Consider the following 18,011-nt stretch of genomic DNA (forward strand, 5'->3'; position numbering starts at 1 on the left):
TTAGTGGCAGAACAACTGAGAGAAAATTTGGAATACATTTCACATAAATTTCCTCGTCATATTATAGTCTCTGTTTCACAGAGGAAGACTGCACTGCAGTTCCTTCTCTAAATCCTCGCACAAACGAAAAAATGGCTGATATCGAAACAAGTGTCCAAGGAATAGAAAAGCAACTGGAATCACTCAACAGAGGAAAGTCCACTGGACCTGACGGGATACCAATTTGATTCTACACAGAGTACACGAAAGAACTTGCTCCCCTCCTAACAGCCATGTACCGCAAATCTCTAGAGGAACGGAAGGTTCCAAATGATTGGAAAAGAGCACAGGCAGTCCCAGTCTTCAAGAAAGGTCGTCGAGCAGATGCGCAAAACTACAGACCTATATCTCTGACATCGATCTGTTGTAGAATATTAGAACATGTTTTATCTCGCATATCATGTCGTTTTTGGAAACCCAGAATCTACTCTGTAGGAATCAACATGGATTCCGGAAACAGCGATCGTGTGAGACCCAACTCCCTTTATTTGTTCAAGAGACCCAGAAAATATTAGATACAGGCTCCCGGGTAGGTGCTATTTTCCTTGACTTCCGGAAGGCGTTCAATACAGTTCCGCACTGTCGCCTGATAAACAAAGTAAGAGCCTACGGAATATCAAACCAGCTGTGTGGCTGGATTGAAGAGTTTTTAGCAAACAGAACACAGCATGTTGTTATCAATGGAGAGACGTCTACAGACGTTAAGGTAACCTCTGGTGTGCTACAGGGGAGTGTTATGGGACCATTGCTTTTCACAGTATATATAAATGACCTAGTAGATAGTGTCAGAAGTTCCATGCGGCTTTTCGCGGATGATGCTGTAGTATACAGAGAAGTTGCAGCATTAGAAAATTGTAGCGAAATGCAGAAAGATCTGCAGCGGATAGGCAATTGGTGCAGGGAGTGGCAACTGACCTTTAACATAGACAAATGTAACATATTGAGAAAACATAGAAAAAAGGATCCTCTATTGTATGACTATATGATAGTGGAAGAAACACTGGTAGCAGTTACTTCTGTAAAATATCTGGGAGTATGCGTGCGGAATGATTTGCAGTGGAATGATCATATAAAATTAATTGTTGGTAAGGCGGGTACCAGGTTGACATTCATTGGGAGAGTCCTTAGAAAATGTAGTCCATCAACAAAGGAGGTGGCTTACAAAACACTCGTTCGACCTATACTTGAGTATTGCTCATCAGTGTGGGATCCGTACCAGATCAGGTTGACGGAGGAGATAGAGAAGATCCAAAGAAGAGCGGCACGTTTCGTCACAGGGTTATTTGGTAACTGTGATAGCGTTACGGAGATGTTTAGCAAACTCAAGTGGCAGACTCTGCAAGAGAGGCGCTCTGCATCGCGGTGTAGCTTGCTCGCCGGGTTTCGAAAGGGTGCTTTTCTGGATGAGGTATCGAATATATTACTACCCCCTACTTATAACTCCCGAGGAGATCACGAATGTAAAATTATAGAGATTTGAGCGCGCACGGAGGCTTTCAGACAGTCGTTCTTCCCGCGAACCATACGCGACTGGAACAGAAAAGGGAGGTAATGACAGTGGCATGTAAAGTGCCCTCCACCACACACCGTTGGGTGGCTTGAAACAACTTATACAACTTTGAAACAACTTATACACTTGTGTAGGTTAGACTTGCAGGTAGCACTTTCTGCAGCCATTCACCCTTGGTGGGCCTTTGTTTGTGCATGTAAATGGATTTTAAAAAAATGCAATATTGACTAGAGCCTTAAAAGTAGCACTAATTTCAAAACAGCACTCTAGTGTACCAATTAAACCATTTGTCTCGTATGCTGAAGGTTGCATTTTTTTATGGTGCTCATCATAAGCTCACTGGACAAAAAATTAATCACCCGAGTGTGCATACAGAGATGAATCAATAAGCCTTTACACATGGTATGCACAGATGAATCAATAAGCCTTTACACATGGTGGCGCGACTGAGTTTTACACTTGAGCATAACGGAGTAGGGATCAGTGAGACATTTATGTTTCAAGCAGATGTTATAGTTAACATGGGCAAATACAAGCATGTGACAGATTGGCAAAAAGAGGCAATCCTGTTTTGCTATACACTTGGCCATATGCTGCGTGAAGTTGCTGGATTTGTTGGTGTTTCACAGAAAACTGTTCAACCTGTCTGCAAGCAATGGTGTAGCACACAGGGCCACCAACCATGATGCCAGAACTGTGGTTGCAATAGATCCCGACTGAGAGGGACTAGTAATACATTTCACAGCTTGTGAATTAAAATCACTTCCCAACCCAACATAAATGGATGCAGAAAACGAATAACGCCCATCCCAATCTGTTAGCAAGAGAACATTTCAACAGAAACTGCATGCCATGTACATTTGGCGTCTGTTACCTCGCAAGAGACCATTGTTCACACAGGCACAAAAAGCTGCGCATATTCAATGGGATAGAAACAATTGGACATGAACAGTAGCTGACTGGTGGAATGTAATGTGCTCCGACAAATCATGTTCTTGCCTATTCAGTAGAACATTACTTGTCCAACCTTCGGTTAACCATCCCCTCAGATTATCTGACCATCTGTCTGCATTCCACGCCTAATAGTGTGCCAGCATTGATAGTGGAATTTCCTCCTGTCTCCAAAACTATCCATCTGAGTCATGCTCCTCATGCATGCTCAGGTGACAAGACTACTGCACTGCCAGAATGTTCACTTTACTGTACTCTTTAATCTGCTGTGTTATCTGCGTGCTTTTTAAATTTATTATCATGTTGTTGTTGTTGTTGTTGTTGTTGTTGTTGTGTTCTTTAGGCCAGAGACTGGTTTGATGCAGCTCTCCATGCTACTCTATCCTGTGCAAGCTTCTTCATCTCCCAGTACCTACTTCAGCCTACATCCTTCTGAATCTGCTTAGTGTATTCATCTCTTGGTCTCCCTCTATGAGTTTTACCCTCCACGCTGCCCTCCAATAACAAATTAGTGATCCCTTGATGCCGCAGAACACTACCAACCGATCCCTTCTTCTAGTCAAGTTGTGTCACAAATTTCTCTTCTCCCCAATTCTATTCAATACCTCCTCATTAGTTCTATGATCCACCCATCTAATCTTCAGCATTCTTCTGTAGCACCACATTTCAAAAGCTTCTATTCTCTGTTGCCCGAACTATTTATCGTCCACGTTTCACTTCCATACATGACCCCACTCCATAGAAATACATTCAGAAACGATTTCCTGACACTTAAATCTATACTCAATGTTAACAAATTTCTCTTCTTCAGAAACGCTTTCCTTGCCATTGCCAGACTACATTTTGTATCCTCTCTCCTTCGACCATCATCAGTTATTTTGCTCCTCAAATAGCAAAACTCATTTACTACTTTAAGCTTATCACTTCCTAATCTAATTCCCTCAGCATCACCCGAGTTAACTTGAATACATTCCATTATCCTCGTTTTGCTTTTGCTCAATATGCAGATTGAATAACATTGGGGATAGGCCACACCCTGTCTCACTCCCTTCCCAACCACTGTTTCCCTTTCGTGTACCCCGACTCTTTATAACTGCCATCTGGTTTCTGTACAAGTTGTAAATAGCCTTTCCCTCCCTAAATTTTACCCTTGCCACTTGCAGAATTTAAAAGAGAGTATTCCAGTTAACATTGTCAAAAGCTTTCTCTAAGTCTACAAATGCTAGAAACGTAGGTTTGCCTTTCCTTAATCTATTTTCTAAGATAAGTCCTAGGGTCAGTATTGCCTCCAGTGTTCCAACACTTCTATGCAATCCAAACTGATCTTCCCTGATGTCGGCTTCTACTAGTTTTTCCATTTGCCTGTAAAGAATTCGTGTTAGTATTTTGCAGCCTTGGCTTATTAAACTGATAGTTCGGAAATTTTCACATCTACCGACACCTGCTTTCTTGGGGAATGGAATTATTATATTCTTCTTGAAGTCTGAGAGTATTTTGCCTGTCTCATAAATTTTGCTCACCAGATGGTAGAGTTTAGTCAGGACTGGATGTCAGTAGTTCTAATGGAATATTGTCTATTCCCGGAGCCTTGTTTCGACTTGGGTCTTTCAGTGCTCTGTCAAAGTCTTCACACACTATCATACCTCCTATTTCAACTTCATCTACATCCTCTTCCATTTCCATTATTTTGTCCTGAAGTACACTGCCCTTGTATAGACACTCTATCTACTCCTTCCACCTTTCTACTTTCCCTTCTTTGCTTAGAACTGGGTTTCCATCTGAGCTCTTGATATTCATAGAAGTGATTTTCTTTTCTCCAAAGGTCCCTTTAGTTTTCCTGTAGGCAGTATCTATCTTACCCCTAGTGAGATAAGCCTCTACATCCTTACATTTGTCCTCTAGCCATCCCTGCTTAGCCATTTTGCACTTCCTGTCGATCTCATTTTTGAGACGTTTGTATTCCTTTTTGCCAGCTTCATTTACTGCATTTTTATATTTTCTCCTTTGAACAATTAAAGTCAATATTTCTTCTGTTACCCAAGGATTTCTACTAGCTCTCGTCTTTTTACCTACTTGATCCTCTGCTGCGTTCACTATTTCATCTCTTAAAGCTACCCATTCTTCTTCTACTGTATTTCGTTCTCCCATTCCTGTCAATCGTTCCCTGATGTTCTCCCTGAAACTCTCTACAACCTCTGGTTCTGTCAGTTTATCAAGATCCCATCTCCTGAAATTCCCACTTTTAGGCAGTTCCTTCAGTTTTAATCTATAGTTCATAACCAATAGATTGCGGTCACAGTCCACATCTGCCCCTGGAAATGTCTTACAATTTAGAACCTGGTTCCTAAATATCTGTCTTACCATTATATAATCTATCTGAAACCTTCGAGTATCTCCCAGCTTCTTCCATGTATACAACATCCTTTTATGATTCTTGAACCAAGTGTTAGCTATGATTAAGTTATGTTCTGTGCAAAATTCTATCAGGCGGCTTCCTCTTTCGTTTATTACCCCCATTCCATATACGCCTACTATTTTTCCTTCTCTTCCTTTTCCTACTATCGAGTTACAGGCACCCTTGACCTTTAAATTTTTGTCTCCCTTAACTATCTGAATAATTTCTTTTATCCCATCATACATTTCATCAATTTCTTCGTCATCTGCGGAGCTAGTTGGCTTATAAACTTGTACTATTGTGGTAGGCATAGGCTTCATGTCTATCTTGGCCACAATAATGCGTTCACTATGCTGTTTGTAGTAGCTTACCCACATTCCTATTTTTTTATTCCTTTTTAAACTTACTCCTGCATTACCCCATTTGATTTTGTATTTATAACCCTGTACTCACCTGACCAGAAGTGTTGTTCCTCCTACCACTGAACTTCACTAATCCCCACTATATCTAACTTTAACCTATCCATTTCCCTTTTTAAATTTTCTAAACTACCTGCCCAATTAAGGGATCTGACATTCCACGGTCCGATCTGTAGAACGCCAGTTTTCTTTCTCTTGATAACGATGTCCTCCTGAGTAGACCCCACCGGGAGATCCGAATGGGGGACTATTTTACTTCCAGAATATTTTATCCAAGAGGATGCCATCACCATTTAACCATACAGTAAAGCTGCATACCCTCGGGAAAAATTACGGCTGTAGTTTCCCCTTACTTACAGCCGTTCACAGTACCTGCACAGAAAGGCTGTTTTGGTTAGTGTTACAAGACCAGATCAGTCAATCATCCAGACTGTTCCCCTCCAACTACTGAAAAGACTGCTGCCCCTCTTCAGGAACCACATGTCTGTCTGGCCTCTCAACAGATACCCCTCCGTTGTGGTTGCACCTACTGTACGGCTATCTGTACCGTTAAGTCACACAAGCCTCCCCACCAATGGCAAGGTCCATGGTTCATGGGGGGGATTTATTACCATATTTCTTTTAATATTAAAGTTGCAGTGTAACTTTATACAGTTCATTAAGCTGTGGTTGATGAATGTAAGGGATTCTGAAAGATAAAAAGTTGCTACAAATCAAAAAAGGAAATTTGTTGTGTGCACAATCAAACAGAAACTATGTGTTCTGCAAAGACTTGATCCAGCTGAGTCATTTACTAACTTAGCCTCTGAAATGGGTGCTGCAGTGACAACTGATAAAGACTGGAAAAAGAATCGAAATGATCTTGAAGCAATTCGTTATCTGTAGATGGCAAAAATGTTGTAAAAACTAGAAAAGCACTGAAAAAGCCTAAATGTGAGCTCTTGGATGACGCTCTGTGGGTCTGGTTTTGTGAGGAAAAATGAAAGGGGATCCCACTTTCCAGCCGTATCATAAAAACAGCTATTCAGTTGCATCAAAAATGGGGAGGGGAGACAAATTACTGAGTTACAAGCAAGTGAAGTTTGGTTTCACCAATGGAAAAATTGTCATGGCATTAAGCAAGCAAGTTATTTCATGTGAAAAACTTTCTGCTGATGAAGATTCAGGTAGAGGGTTTGTCGAAAACTTTGAAAAAATGGTCACAGAAAATAAATTGTTAGTTGACCAATTATACAATACTGATAAGATGGGGCTGAACTATAAAATGATCTTTCAAAAATCCTTTGGTTCAAAGAATGAAACAGATACAGGTACCACATTAGGAGAGGATAACCTGACCAGTGCAACATGCAGCAATGCAAGTGGTAATCGTAAATTGCCGTTTACTGTATTTGGCAAATCTAAGAAACTAAGATTCTTCAAAAACATAAACATGTCAGCACTTGCTGTTTATTACAGTGTTCAAGAAAGTACTTCAACAAATGGTAATTTTTTTTTGCCTTTGTTTTGGATGTCTTTTAGTCCCTTACGTGATTTCAGTACGCCAACCAATGGACCTATTTCAGTAATCCAACCAATGGACCAGGGAGTTACTGAGTGGATAAAATGACATAAAAGGAGGAAATATGTCAGTGGTTTGTGACAGAAAACAGAAGAGGGTTATGATCTTTTTGAAGCAATTGCTCAAGTGTGGGCAGAACTTAAGAAAACCATTCTATGAAAATAATGGAAGAAGATTTGTCCTAGCCTAAACCAAGAGTAAGAACTTCCAGAAACTAATGGTCAGACACTGCAGATTTAGTCACTGATCTGCAAACTCTTCAGAATGATATACAGCTTGCTGATGTAGAGGAATGGTTAGCAGGAGGTGGCACTGTTGCTGTTACCAATGAAGAGCATGAAGATTATCAGATCACCAATCTTGTTTTGCAACCTTATATGTTGAGCAAGTGGTGTCAGATGTTGATGGAAAGAAAGAGGATGAAAAGATCAGCCAAGGATGCATTCGAGATTGTGCTTATATTTTTGGAACAACAGCCAACTGCTACAACCATAGACGTATTGTGGGCAACGAAGTGATATGAAGCATCTGCAAAGACAAGGTTTAAGAAAGTGAAACAGAGATAACTTTTTTTAAAAATAAATGTTCAGTCTGTAATTTTGTTTTCATTTCTCTTTATTAGAAACTTTACTTGATTTTTATTTATTATGTCATTTTGAGTTCCGTAAATAACTTGTTTCATCCTCCTCTGACTATCAAACCTTTTTGGCACATCGATCCCCACCTGATCCCAAAAGCGCCATTTAATCAAGGTTCTATTGTATTCAAATGATGCACATCATCGAGTGCACTGAAGGCTGAATGAAGCATTTCATCCTGAATATGTGCAGGGTCAGGTTCAAGCCGGAGTTGGGTCTGTGATGCTTTTTGGAGGTGTTTCGCTGAACAAGCTCTCTGTGTTATCAGTAACATGAACCAGAAAATTTACTTTATCATGTTTACTTGACTTTCAGTCAACACCTGTATGATGAGTACGCTACTGAGACCCCTTATGTTTCAAGATGACAGCAGCAAAATTCATCAGGTTGGAAGAGTATGTGACTGATTTTCTGAACACTCCCTCACACTATTACATCTTGATTGGCCTGCAAACTCACTTGACTTGGACCCCATCAAAATTCTGTGGGACATCTTGGAATAGCGGAGAAAACACTGACATCAGCATCTCCACAATTTGGTATAACTGCACAATCAAATCCTCAGAGAGTGACTTAACCTGGATGCAATGTAGCTGCACAAACTTGTGGACTTGCAAATCCAGACAGATATTAAGTACAAGGGTGGAATTAAATGTATTAAATAATGTGTATAATGACTTCTCTAGGGGTGACTAATTTTCTGTCCCGTGAGGTTAGGTACATTTAAAACATTAATTTTTCTTGTACCAAGAACAAAGTATTTTAGATCACAAGAATAGAGATTTCAAATAAAATAAATAAATAAAAGGAACTAAAATGTAAGAGCAAATATAAAAGTTAAGCAATGATTAAAATGACGTGGCAAAGGATGAAAAATGAAAGAAATTATATTCTCCAAATTAACCCTTTCACTGCTGCATTTACTCTCAGCGGCTCCTGCCCTGTGCACGTTATTTTCGCCTGGTGCATATATATACGACTGTAGCAGTCTACGATATTATTGAGATAAAAATGAGACGCAAAATCCAGTATTGTCAGTGTAAATCGTTTCCTTTTTTCAAATCTTTGTTCAGAAAGTCTTATTTTGTTCAAAAAAGGTACTTTATTAACAGAAAAAAATACAAAACATATTACATTAGTAATACTTCAAAGTGTGATATCTCTCGAAACAAAAATTCAAACATAAAGGCACATTACATTTTACACAAATGTATCTTGTGTCACTTCATTTATCATGTTTTGCACATACACTACACCTTCTCTGAGCGGCCTTCTTCTTTGAAGTTCCTGGGATTAGCGAGATAAAGTGGCGCTCAGTTAGGCATAAGGGATTGTCACCATCAGCCGATCTCCTTCCATGATGTCCCTTTTTTTGCGGTTGGTGGTGAATCTCTAGGATCTCCTTGATAAGTTTCTGTTGAAAATCAGATACTGAAATATTTCATCCCGTTTGAGTTTTATATAATGCATGCGCAGTGAGCAGAGACAGATCCACCAGGTGAAAAAATACTTTTTTATACCATTTTACAGTTTTTCGTACACATTCTACTGAACATCATGTCGCTCCTGTCGACGGCCCCCATATTTTCAGTGTAGCTTACAATGCAAGCTGGTTTTGTTTATGGTTCATTCGTGGTTCTGTCAATTTTGTCAGTTGCTGTAATTTCACTTGTATGAAGAGTTGAAAGCATCCTGGCTTCCCGCTTGTCCTGCCACTTCAGAGCAAGAAGTTTATCTGTTGACATAAACTCGATCTCGCCTTTTCTAAGTTTTTTTGATAAAGCAGGCACGCATTTGCGGTTTGTTCTCACTGTTCCACAGGCATTATCACTCTGTCATGCAAATAAGAAAATAATGTTCAGCTAGTGTACCAATTGTCAACATATAATGTGTGACCAAGGTAACGTTCAAGTAAAGTGAGAACAATGCTTCCAGGTATTCCAACATTTACACCAAAGTCAGTTTCTTTTTTTTATGTCTGTTGCTGCACCCACATAAATAATAAAGTCAAGAATATAACCAGTTTCACAATTACATAACACAAAAAAATTTAACATCGAATCTGTGGCGTTTGGAAGGAATGTACTGGTTGAAGAAGACGCGATCTTTGAAGAGAACTAAACTTTTGTCAATGCACAAATTTTTAAAAGGATGGAAAGCACCTGGAAATGTGATCCACAATTCGACGTAATTTCCAGATTTTGTCATCTCCAGGGTCCTTACTGTTATCAGCAAAATGTAACGTTCTATCTCTCGGCATGATTCAAACATTGGAATAGACAGTAACTGATCATTGGTCCAATAACTGTTTACTTCATTTTTTCTCACTTGAACCATCAGAAAATTTACAGCAAGGAAACAGTAAACTTCGTCACTGTTTGTGTTTTTCCAGCGTCACAATCTTGATTTTTCACTGGCATCATTGCAAAGGTGTTCATAGTATAAATTACATTTCTCAGCTGTGTAGCTCACAATTTCTTGGCTAAAAAAACTTGGAAGCAGTCATATACAGTTCATAAATCATCTAAATTGACGATTTTGCAACCGGAACCACTGTTATTGAAATTATACACTTTAGGGTCCAAATCAGAGTATTTCCATCTAAAATCAACTGTTTTGTGTCTCTTAGGAGATTTTTCAGGCATACGCTGAGGCTCTTCTTCGTAATCGGAGAAAGAATCGACGATAACATCAAAATCTGGACCTGCATTTACTGGCTCAACATTTGTTGGTTCACAAATATTTTTTCTATTTGTGTTGACAGATTTATCTGCCAGCTCTTCATCATCATTATATGTCCACCCATAATCAGCTGGATTGGACATGATGATGTCCTCGTCGTCACTTTGGTTTAGAATACTCTGCAGCTCATCGTCTGTAAACGGACAGTAACGTCGCGTCATTTCATTTGGCAATGCGGAAACGGCTGCACACAAACTAGGTAATATAGCAATACGAATGAACACAGAAGACAGAGAATTCAGCATTCAATAGTCGTTCAGGTATTTCCTAGTATTGCAACAATTAAACTGCATACTTGCGCAACAATTACCTCCAACTTGCTGGCCCAATTGTCAGTGTTATATGTCACTATACGAATGTAGCGGGAACCGCTGTAAGTATTTTTTATAGCAAATAGTATATATACATCTGGAGCAGTGAAACGATTAGCATATATTTATGTCTGGAGCAGTGAAAGGATTAATTAATTATAGTGATTGCAGTTGTTTTGATGATATCGCACCTCTCAGCCAATGTTCAGAGATAGCTGAAAGCTGGATCTTGACTGGTTGTGACAGTAGCTTAGACAATATCATCTAAATCTCTTTCTGTGCAACCTCTCCTGAGTTGTTTGGTTATCCACTACCTGCATTACAGCTGTTTACCGACAATTACTGAACTCCCTGAAATTCACCTTATGAACTCAATAGAACTATACTCTTGGTGGAGTGGTTTGTGGTGTTCAGGAACTCACATAATGATTCAATCATTACTCTTTCTAATTTGTTGACATTTGGCTCTGGCTACTTGGCAGATTGTGAGATTCTCTGAAGTTGACTAGCATCTGAAACTCTGCAGGTGTATTTGTCTGCTTCTAAACACAGAGTGGCACCTGTCATTTGAATGAAGATTGTGTAAAGAGCCAACTGTTCTAGGATGCAGCCACTGTTGGTCGCACAACTTCCAGTTTGCCTGGCTAGGTACACATCTTTTTTTTTTTTTTTTGTTGAAAGCTATGCCCCATTTTGCAGATGGAGCAGAAGGGAATTTGGTCACTGGAGTGCAAGTCATTCAGACCCTTCGCAGGGCAGTGATTCTTAGAGCAGGGGAAAAAATTAGAGATTGGTAAAGCACAACAATTCTCTAACAGCATTCCAGTGTATATGCCGCCCAGTCTATGGAAGATATAGATCTGATAACAAGGGGCTCTTTACAGTTAAATTTTTGGAGCAGGTGATAGCTGTACCTCTTGCCACATTATATGAATGAAGATCTACACAGAGGTGTATTTTAAATTTGAGATGGTCTCCTATATATAGAAAGAAACTTCCACATGAGAATAATACATTAAAAACAAAGATTCCAAGACTTACCAAGCGGGAAAGCGCCGGCAGACAGGCACATGAACAAAACACACACACAGAATTACTAGCTTTCGCAACCGATGGTTGCTTCTTCAGGAAGGAGAGGGAAAGACGAAAGGATGTGGGTTTTAAGGGAGAGGGTAAGGAGTCATTCCAATCCCGGGAGCGGAAAGACTTCCCTTAGGGGAAAAAATGGACAGGTGTACACTCGCACTCGCACACACACACACACACACACACACACACACACACACACACACACACACACACATATCCATAAATATGTCTGCTTGTGTCTGTGTATGTGCGGATGGATGTGTGTGTGTGTGTGTGTGTGTGTGTGTGTGTGTGTGTGTGTGTGTGCGCGCGAGTGTACACCTGTCCATTTTTTCCCCTAAGGGAAGTCTTTCCGCTCCCGGGATTGGAATGACTCCTTACCCTCTCCCTTAAAACCCACATCCTTTCGTCTTTCCCTCTCCTTCCTGAAGAAGCAACCATCGGTTGCAAAAGCTAGTAATTCTGTGTGTGTGTTTGTGTGTTTTGTTCTTGTGCCTCGGAAAGAAACTTCCACATGGGAAAAATATATTAAAAACAAAGATTCCAAGACTTACCAAGCGGGAAAGCGCCGGCAGACAGGCACATGAACAAAACACACAAACACACACACAGAATTACGAGCTTTCGCAACTGGCAGTTGCTTCGTCAGGAAAGAGGGAAGGAGAGGGAAAAATGAAAGGATGTGGGTTTTAAGGGAGAGGGTAAGGAGTCATTCCAATCCCGGGAGCGGAAAGACTTCCCTTAGGGGAAAAAAAGGACAGGTGTACACTCGCACACACACACACATATCCATCCGCACATACACAGACACAAGCAGACATATTTAAAGGCAAAGAGTTAAGGGCAGAGATGTCAGTCGAGGCGGAAGTACAGAGGCAAAGAAGTTGTTGAAAGACAGGTGAGGTATGAGCGGCGGCAACTTGAAATTAGTGGAGGTTGAGGCCTGGCGGATATCGAGAAGAGAGGATATACTGAAGGGCGAGTTCCCATCTCCGGAGTTCGGATAGGTTGGTGTTGGTGGGAAGTATCCAGATAACTCGGACGGTGTAACACTGTGCCAAGATGTGCTGGCCGTGCATCAAGGCATGTTTAGCCACAGGGTGATCCTCATTACCAACAAACACTGTCTGCCTGTGTCCATTCATGGGAATGGACAGTTTGTTGCTGGTCATTCCCACATAGAAGGCTTCACAGTGCAGGCATGTCAGTTGGTAAATCATGTGGGTGCTTTCACACATGGCTCTGCCTTTGATTGTGTACACCTCCTGGGTTACAGGACTGGAGTAGGTGGTGGTGGGAGGGTGCATAGGACAGGTTTTACACCGGGGGCGGTTGCAAGGGTAGGAGCCAGAGGGTAGGGGAGGTGGTTTGGGGATTTCATAGGGATGAACCAAGAGGTTACGAAGGTTAGGTGGACGGCGGAAAGACACTCTTGGTGGAGTGGGGAGGATTTCATGAAGGATGGATCTCATTTCGGGGCAGGATTTTAGGAAGTCGTATCCCTGCTGGAGAGCCACATTCAAGGTCTGATCCAGTCCCGGGAAGTATTCTGTTACAAGTGGGGCACTTTTGGGGTTCTTCTGTGAGAGGTTCTGGGTTTGAGGGGATGAGGAAGTGGCTCTGGTTATCTGCTTCTGTACCAGGTTGGGAGGGTAGTTGCGGGATGCGAAAGCTGTTTTCAGGTTGTTGGTGTAATGGTCGAGGGATTCAGGACTGGAGCAGATTCGTTTGCCACGAAGGCCTAGGCTGTAGGGAAGGGACCGTTTGATATGGAATGGGTGGCAGCTGTCATAATGGAGGTACTGTTGCTTGTTGGTGGGTTTGATGTGGACGGATGTGTGCAGCTGGCCATTGGACAGATGGAGGTCAACATCTAGGAAAGTGGCATGGGATTTGGAGTAGGACCAGGTGAATCTGATGGAACCAAAGGAGTTGAGGTTGGAGAGGAAATTCTGGAGTTGTTCTTCACTGTGAGTCCAGATCATGAAGATGTCATCAATAAATCTGTACCAAACTTTGGGTTGGCAGGCTTGGGTAACCAAGAAGGCTTCCTCTAAGCGACCCATAAATAGGTTGGCATACGAGGGGGCCATCCTGGTACCCATGGCTGTTCCCTTTAATTGTTGGTATGTCTGGCCTTCAAAAGTGAAGAAGTTGTGGGTCAGGATGAAGCTGGCTAAGGTGACGAGGAAAGAGGTTTTAGGTAGGGTGGCAGGTGATCGGCGTGAAAGGAAGTGCTCCATTGCAGCGAGGCCCTGGACGTGCGGGATATTTGTGTATAGGGAAGTGGCATCAATGGTTACCAGGATGGTTTCTGGGGGTAACAGACTGGGTACGGATTCCAGGCGTTCGAGAAAGTGGTTGGTGTCTTTGATGAAGGATGGGAGACTGCATGTAATAGGTTGAAGGTGTTGATCTACGTAGGCAGAGATACGTTCTGTGGGGGCTTGGTAACCAGCTACAGTGGGGCGGCCAGGATGTTTGGGTTTGGCCGCCCCATTGTAGCTGCCCCATTGTAGCTGGTTACCAAGCCCCCACAGAACGTATCTCTGCCTACGTAGATCAACACCTTCAACCTATTACATGCAGTCTCCCATCCTTCATCAAAGACACCAACCACTTTCTCGAACGCCTGGAATCCGTACCCAGTCTGTTACCCCCAGAAACCATCCTGGTAACCATTGATGCCACTTCCCTATACACAAATATCCCGCACGTCCAGGGCCTCGCTGCAATGGAGCACTTCCTTTCACGCCGATCACCTGCCACCCTACCTAAAACCTCTTTCCTCGTCACCTTAGCCAGCTTCATTCTGACCCACAACTTCTTCACTTTTGAAGGCCAGACATACCAACAATTAAAGGGAACAGCCATGGGTACCAGGATGGCCCCCTCGTATGCCAACCTATTTATGGGTCGCTTAGAGGAAGCCTTCTTGGTTACCCAAGCCTGCCAACCCAAAGTTTGGTACAGATTTATTGATGACATCTTCATGATCTGGACTCACAGTGAAGAACAACTCCAGAATTTCCTCTCCAACCTCAACTCCTTTGGTTCCATCAGATTCACCTGGTCCTACTCCAAATCCCATGCCACTTTCCTAGATGTTGACCTCCATCTGTCCAATGGCCAGCTGCACACATCCGTCCACATCAAACCCACCAACAAGCAACAGTACCTCCATTATGACAGCTGCCACCCATTCCATATCAAACGGTCCCTTCCCTACAGCCTAGGCCTTCGTGGCAAACGAATCTGCTCCAGTCCTGAATCCCTCGACCATTACACCAACAACCTGAAAACAGCTTTCGCATCCCGCAACTACCCTCCCAACCTGGTACAGAAGCAGATAACCAGAGCCACTTCCTCATCCCCTCAAACCCAGAACCTCTCACAGAAGAACCCCAAAAGTGCCCCACTTGTAACAGAATACTTCCCGGGACTGGATCAGACCTTGAATGTGGCTCTCCAGCAGGGATACGACTTCCTAAAATCCTGCCCCGAAATGAGATCCATCCTTCATGAAACCCTCCCCACTCCACCAAGAGTGTCTTTCCGCCGTCCACCTAACCTTCGTAACCTCTTGGTTCATCCCTATGAAATCCCCAAACCACCTCCCCTACCCTCTGGCTCCTACCCTTGCAACCGCCCCCGGTGTAAAACCTGTCCTATGCACCCTCCCACCACCACCTACTCCAGTCCTGTAACCCGAAAGGTGTACACGATCAAAGGGAGAGCCACATGTGAAAGCACCCACGTGATTTACCAACTGACCTGCCTGCACTGTGATGCTTTCTATGTGGGAATGACCAGCAACAAACTGTCCATTCGCATGAATGGACACAGGCAGACAGTGTTTGTTGGTAATGAGGATCACCCTGTGGCTAAACATGCCTTGATGCACGGCCAGCACATCTTGGTACAGTGTTACACCGTCCGAGTTATCTGGATACTTCCCACCAACACCAACCTATCCGAACTCCGGAGATGGGAACTCGCCCTTCAGTATATCCTCTCTTCTCGATATCCGCCAGGCCTCAACCTCCGCTAATTTCAAGTTGCCGCCGCTCATACCTCACCTGTCTTTCAACAACTTCTTTGCCTCTGTACTTCCGCCTCGACTGACATCTCTGCCCTTAACTCTTTGCCTTTAAATATGTCTGCTTGTGTCTGTGTATGTGCGGATGGATATGTGTGTGTGTGTGCGAGTGTACACCTGTCCTTTTTTTCCCCTAAGGGAAGTCTTTCCGCTCCCGGGATTGGAATGACTCCTTACCCTCTCCCTTAAAACCCACATCCTTTCATTTTTCCCTCTCCTTCCCTCTTTCCTGACGAAGCAACTGCCAGTTGCGAAAGCTCGTAATTCTGTGTGTGTGTTTGTGTGTTTTGTTCATGTGCCTGTCTGCCGGCGCTTTCCCGCTTGGTAAGTCTTGAAATCTTTGTTTTTTATTTCGTGTAATCATATGAATAAATTTGGTAGCTTTCATTCACAGTCCTATGCCAGCCTGCCAGCTGTTATTTCTGAGAGAAAAAGGGAGAGAGAGAGATGGGAGGAGGGGAGGTAGAAAGTTAAAGTGGTAGAATAATATTTTACAAAGATGACTGAAATTTGTGTACTGTAAATGTTAGACCTCCAACAGGCAGTAACGACTACGCACACCTTAGCAAACAGTATTATATCAGTTTGAAACTCATATTATTTCCATAATTTGTCTGCAATTGTATTTTCATCACTCTTGGCATGTCAATGTCATGTGAAAAGGGACTGAAATGAATTCTTAGTTTATTATTTATATGAGTGATGGCAGGTAAAGGCTAATGAGTGGTATTGTGCACAAAACGAGTGCAAATTTTTCCACACAACTAACACAACTTTCTTTCCTACCACCTTGATACAGAACTACAGAATATCCCAAGTATGTTAGGAACCACATAAGATTTGACTTTGCACTAGCAATACACTAATTACTTCAAAAATATTTACTATGGAACTTTGAAGTTAAAGCAGAATGCCCTAATGTAAACAGTGACTTACTCTGGGGCATACTATTAATACACTGTTAATACATTGCATAAAGCCAATCGAAAAGAGAGGGGGCGGGGGACTAGGGAGAGAGAGAGAGAGAGAGAGAGAGAGAGAGAGAGAGAGAGAGAGAGAGAGAGAGAGAGTGATCTGAAACATACATAAAACCATAATCACAATGTATAACTTAGCAACAAAAATATGAGTTACAGCATTATATCAGGCGGACACCTATTATAATGTAGCACAAAGACAAATATCCATTCATAGCATCCACTGTGACTCAAAAATATGTTTCCTGGAAAAGAATCAGTTAAGTTAGTACTTACAATTATTAGCCATTTTTAGTGCAGCATTTTTTAGCACTTTCTGTTTAAATACACTCAGCAACTGTCTTTGTGTTGGAAGCATCCAATATTCTGTAAACCTCTGACAACTCAGGTGAAATACAACATTTAATTAAGGTCTAGAGCTGGAAATACTAATGTGTCTGTTTACCTTTAGTATGCGTGTAACTTTCCGCTCAGTGGCTGGCGTAAAAGCCCATGCACCGCGGCTGATGGAAGCATCAACAGTCTTCAGACTGCCAGCTTTAATGATGAAATATCGTGTGTCACCTGTAGGTTCATCATGCGAAGCAGACGAAATATGTGTTTTCGTTAAAGGTATAAGCAATGTTGGCTCTGTGCTTCCACTGTTGCATGCACCAACACTGTTCCCTGCTCCTCCACTACCGTGTGAAGGAGTCGGTGAAGCACTGCCACTTCCCACATGTTTAGCACTCAATGAGTCCAAGCGCTCTCCTAAAACAACATTACGCATTAATGTCCACAAATTCTAGACACTTTACTTAAGAATACTTATTTATCCTATACAAATAACAAACAAAAATCAGGTACAACTTTAATGAAATGGCGCATTCTAAAAGACAGAAAAAGCAGACTTTAGTCTACAGCCTTTCAAAGTTTTGCAATCAATCAAGCACAAATATACATAGGTGGCCAAGTGACAAAACTGAATTAGGTGTGAAACTTGAAAAACACATCAAAGGCATAAATATACCTTAAGTAAATAAAGAGTGGGGCAAATGAAAGTGGTTCAGATGAGTCAATATGATTGGACATGAATGTACGCATACAACAGCCTGTGACATGCACACCACATGTATGCCTGGCACGTGATCCACACCGGTTCAGAGCATGGTGTGGGCTGTTTCAGTGTGAATGCAGCCACTCAAAGGGGACAATGGTACTCATAGTGGAGCAGCAGATGTTCTATGTGAAAAGTTACATGACAACAAAGTCGTCGACATGGTGTGGTAAGTTGTAATTCT

The 18,011-nt window shown here is 42.1% G+C and overlaps 1 protein-coding gene across 3 annotated transcripts in view; it reads right to left on the reverse strand.

The window, feature by feature from the left end:
• The window catches only part of LOC126281316 (3'-5' RNA helicase YTHDC2-like), a 261,983-nt gene that overhangs the window by 13,307 nt on the left and 230,665 nt on the right, over positions 1-18,011 (reverse strand). For 2 of the 3 annotated variants that reach the window (XM_049980161.1, XM_049980163.1), the window contains exon 22: positions 17,177-17,481. In XM_049980161.1, the coding sequence (XP_049836118.1) occupies positions 17,177-17,481 (305 nt within the window). Of the gene's footprint in view, positions 1-8,548; positions 8,928-17,176; positions 17,482-18,011 lie in introns of those variants that run through there. The other variant, XM_049980164.1, reaches the window with a different exon arrangement.

The sequence above is a fragment of the Schistocerca gregaria genome, chromosome 7 (assembly GCF_023897955.1).
Source record: "Schistocerca gregaria isolate iqSchGreg1 chromosome 7, iqSchGreg1.2, whole genome shotgun sequence".
NCBI classification, from domain to species: domain Eukaryota; kingdom Metazoa; phylum Arthropoda; class Insecta; order Orthoptera; family Acrididae; genus Schistocerca; species Schistocerca gregaria.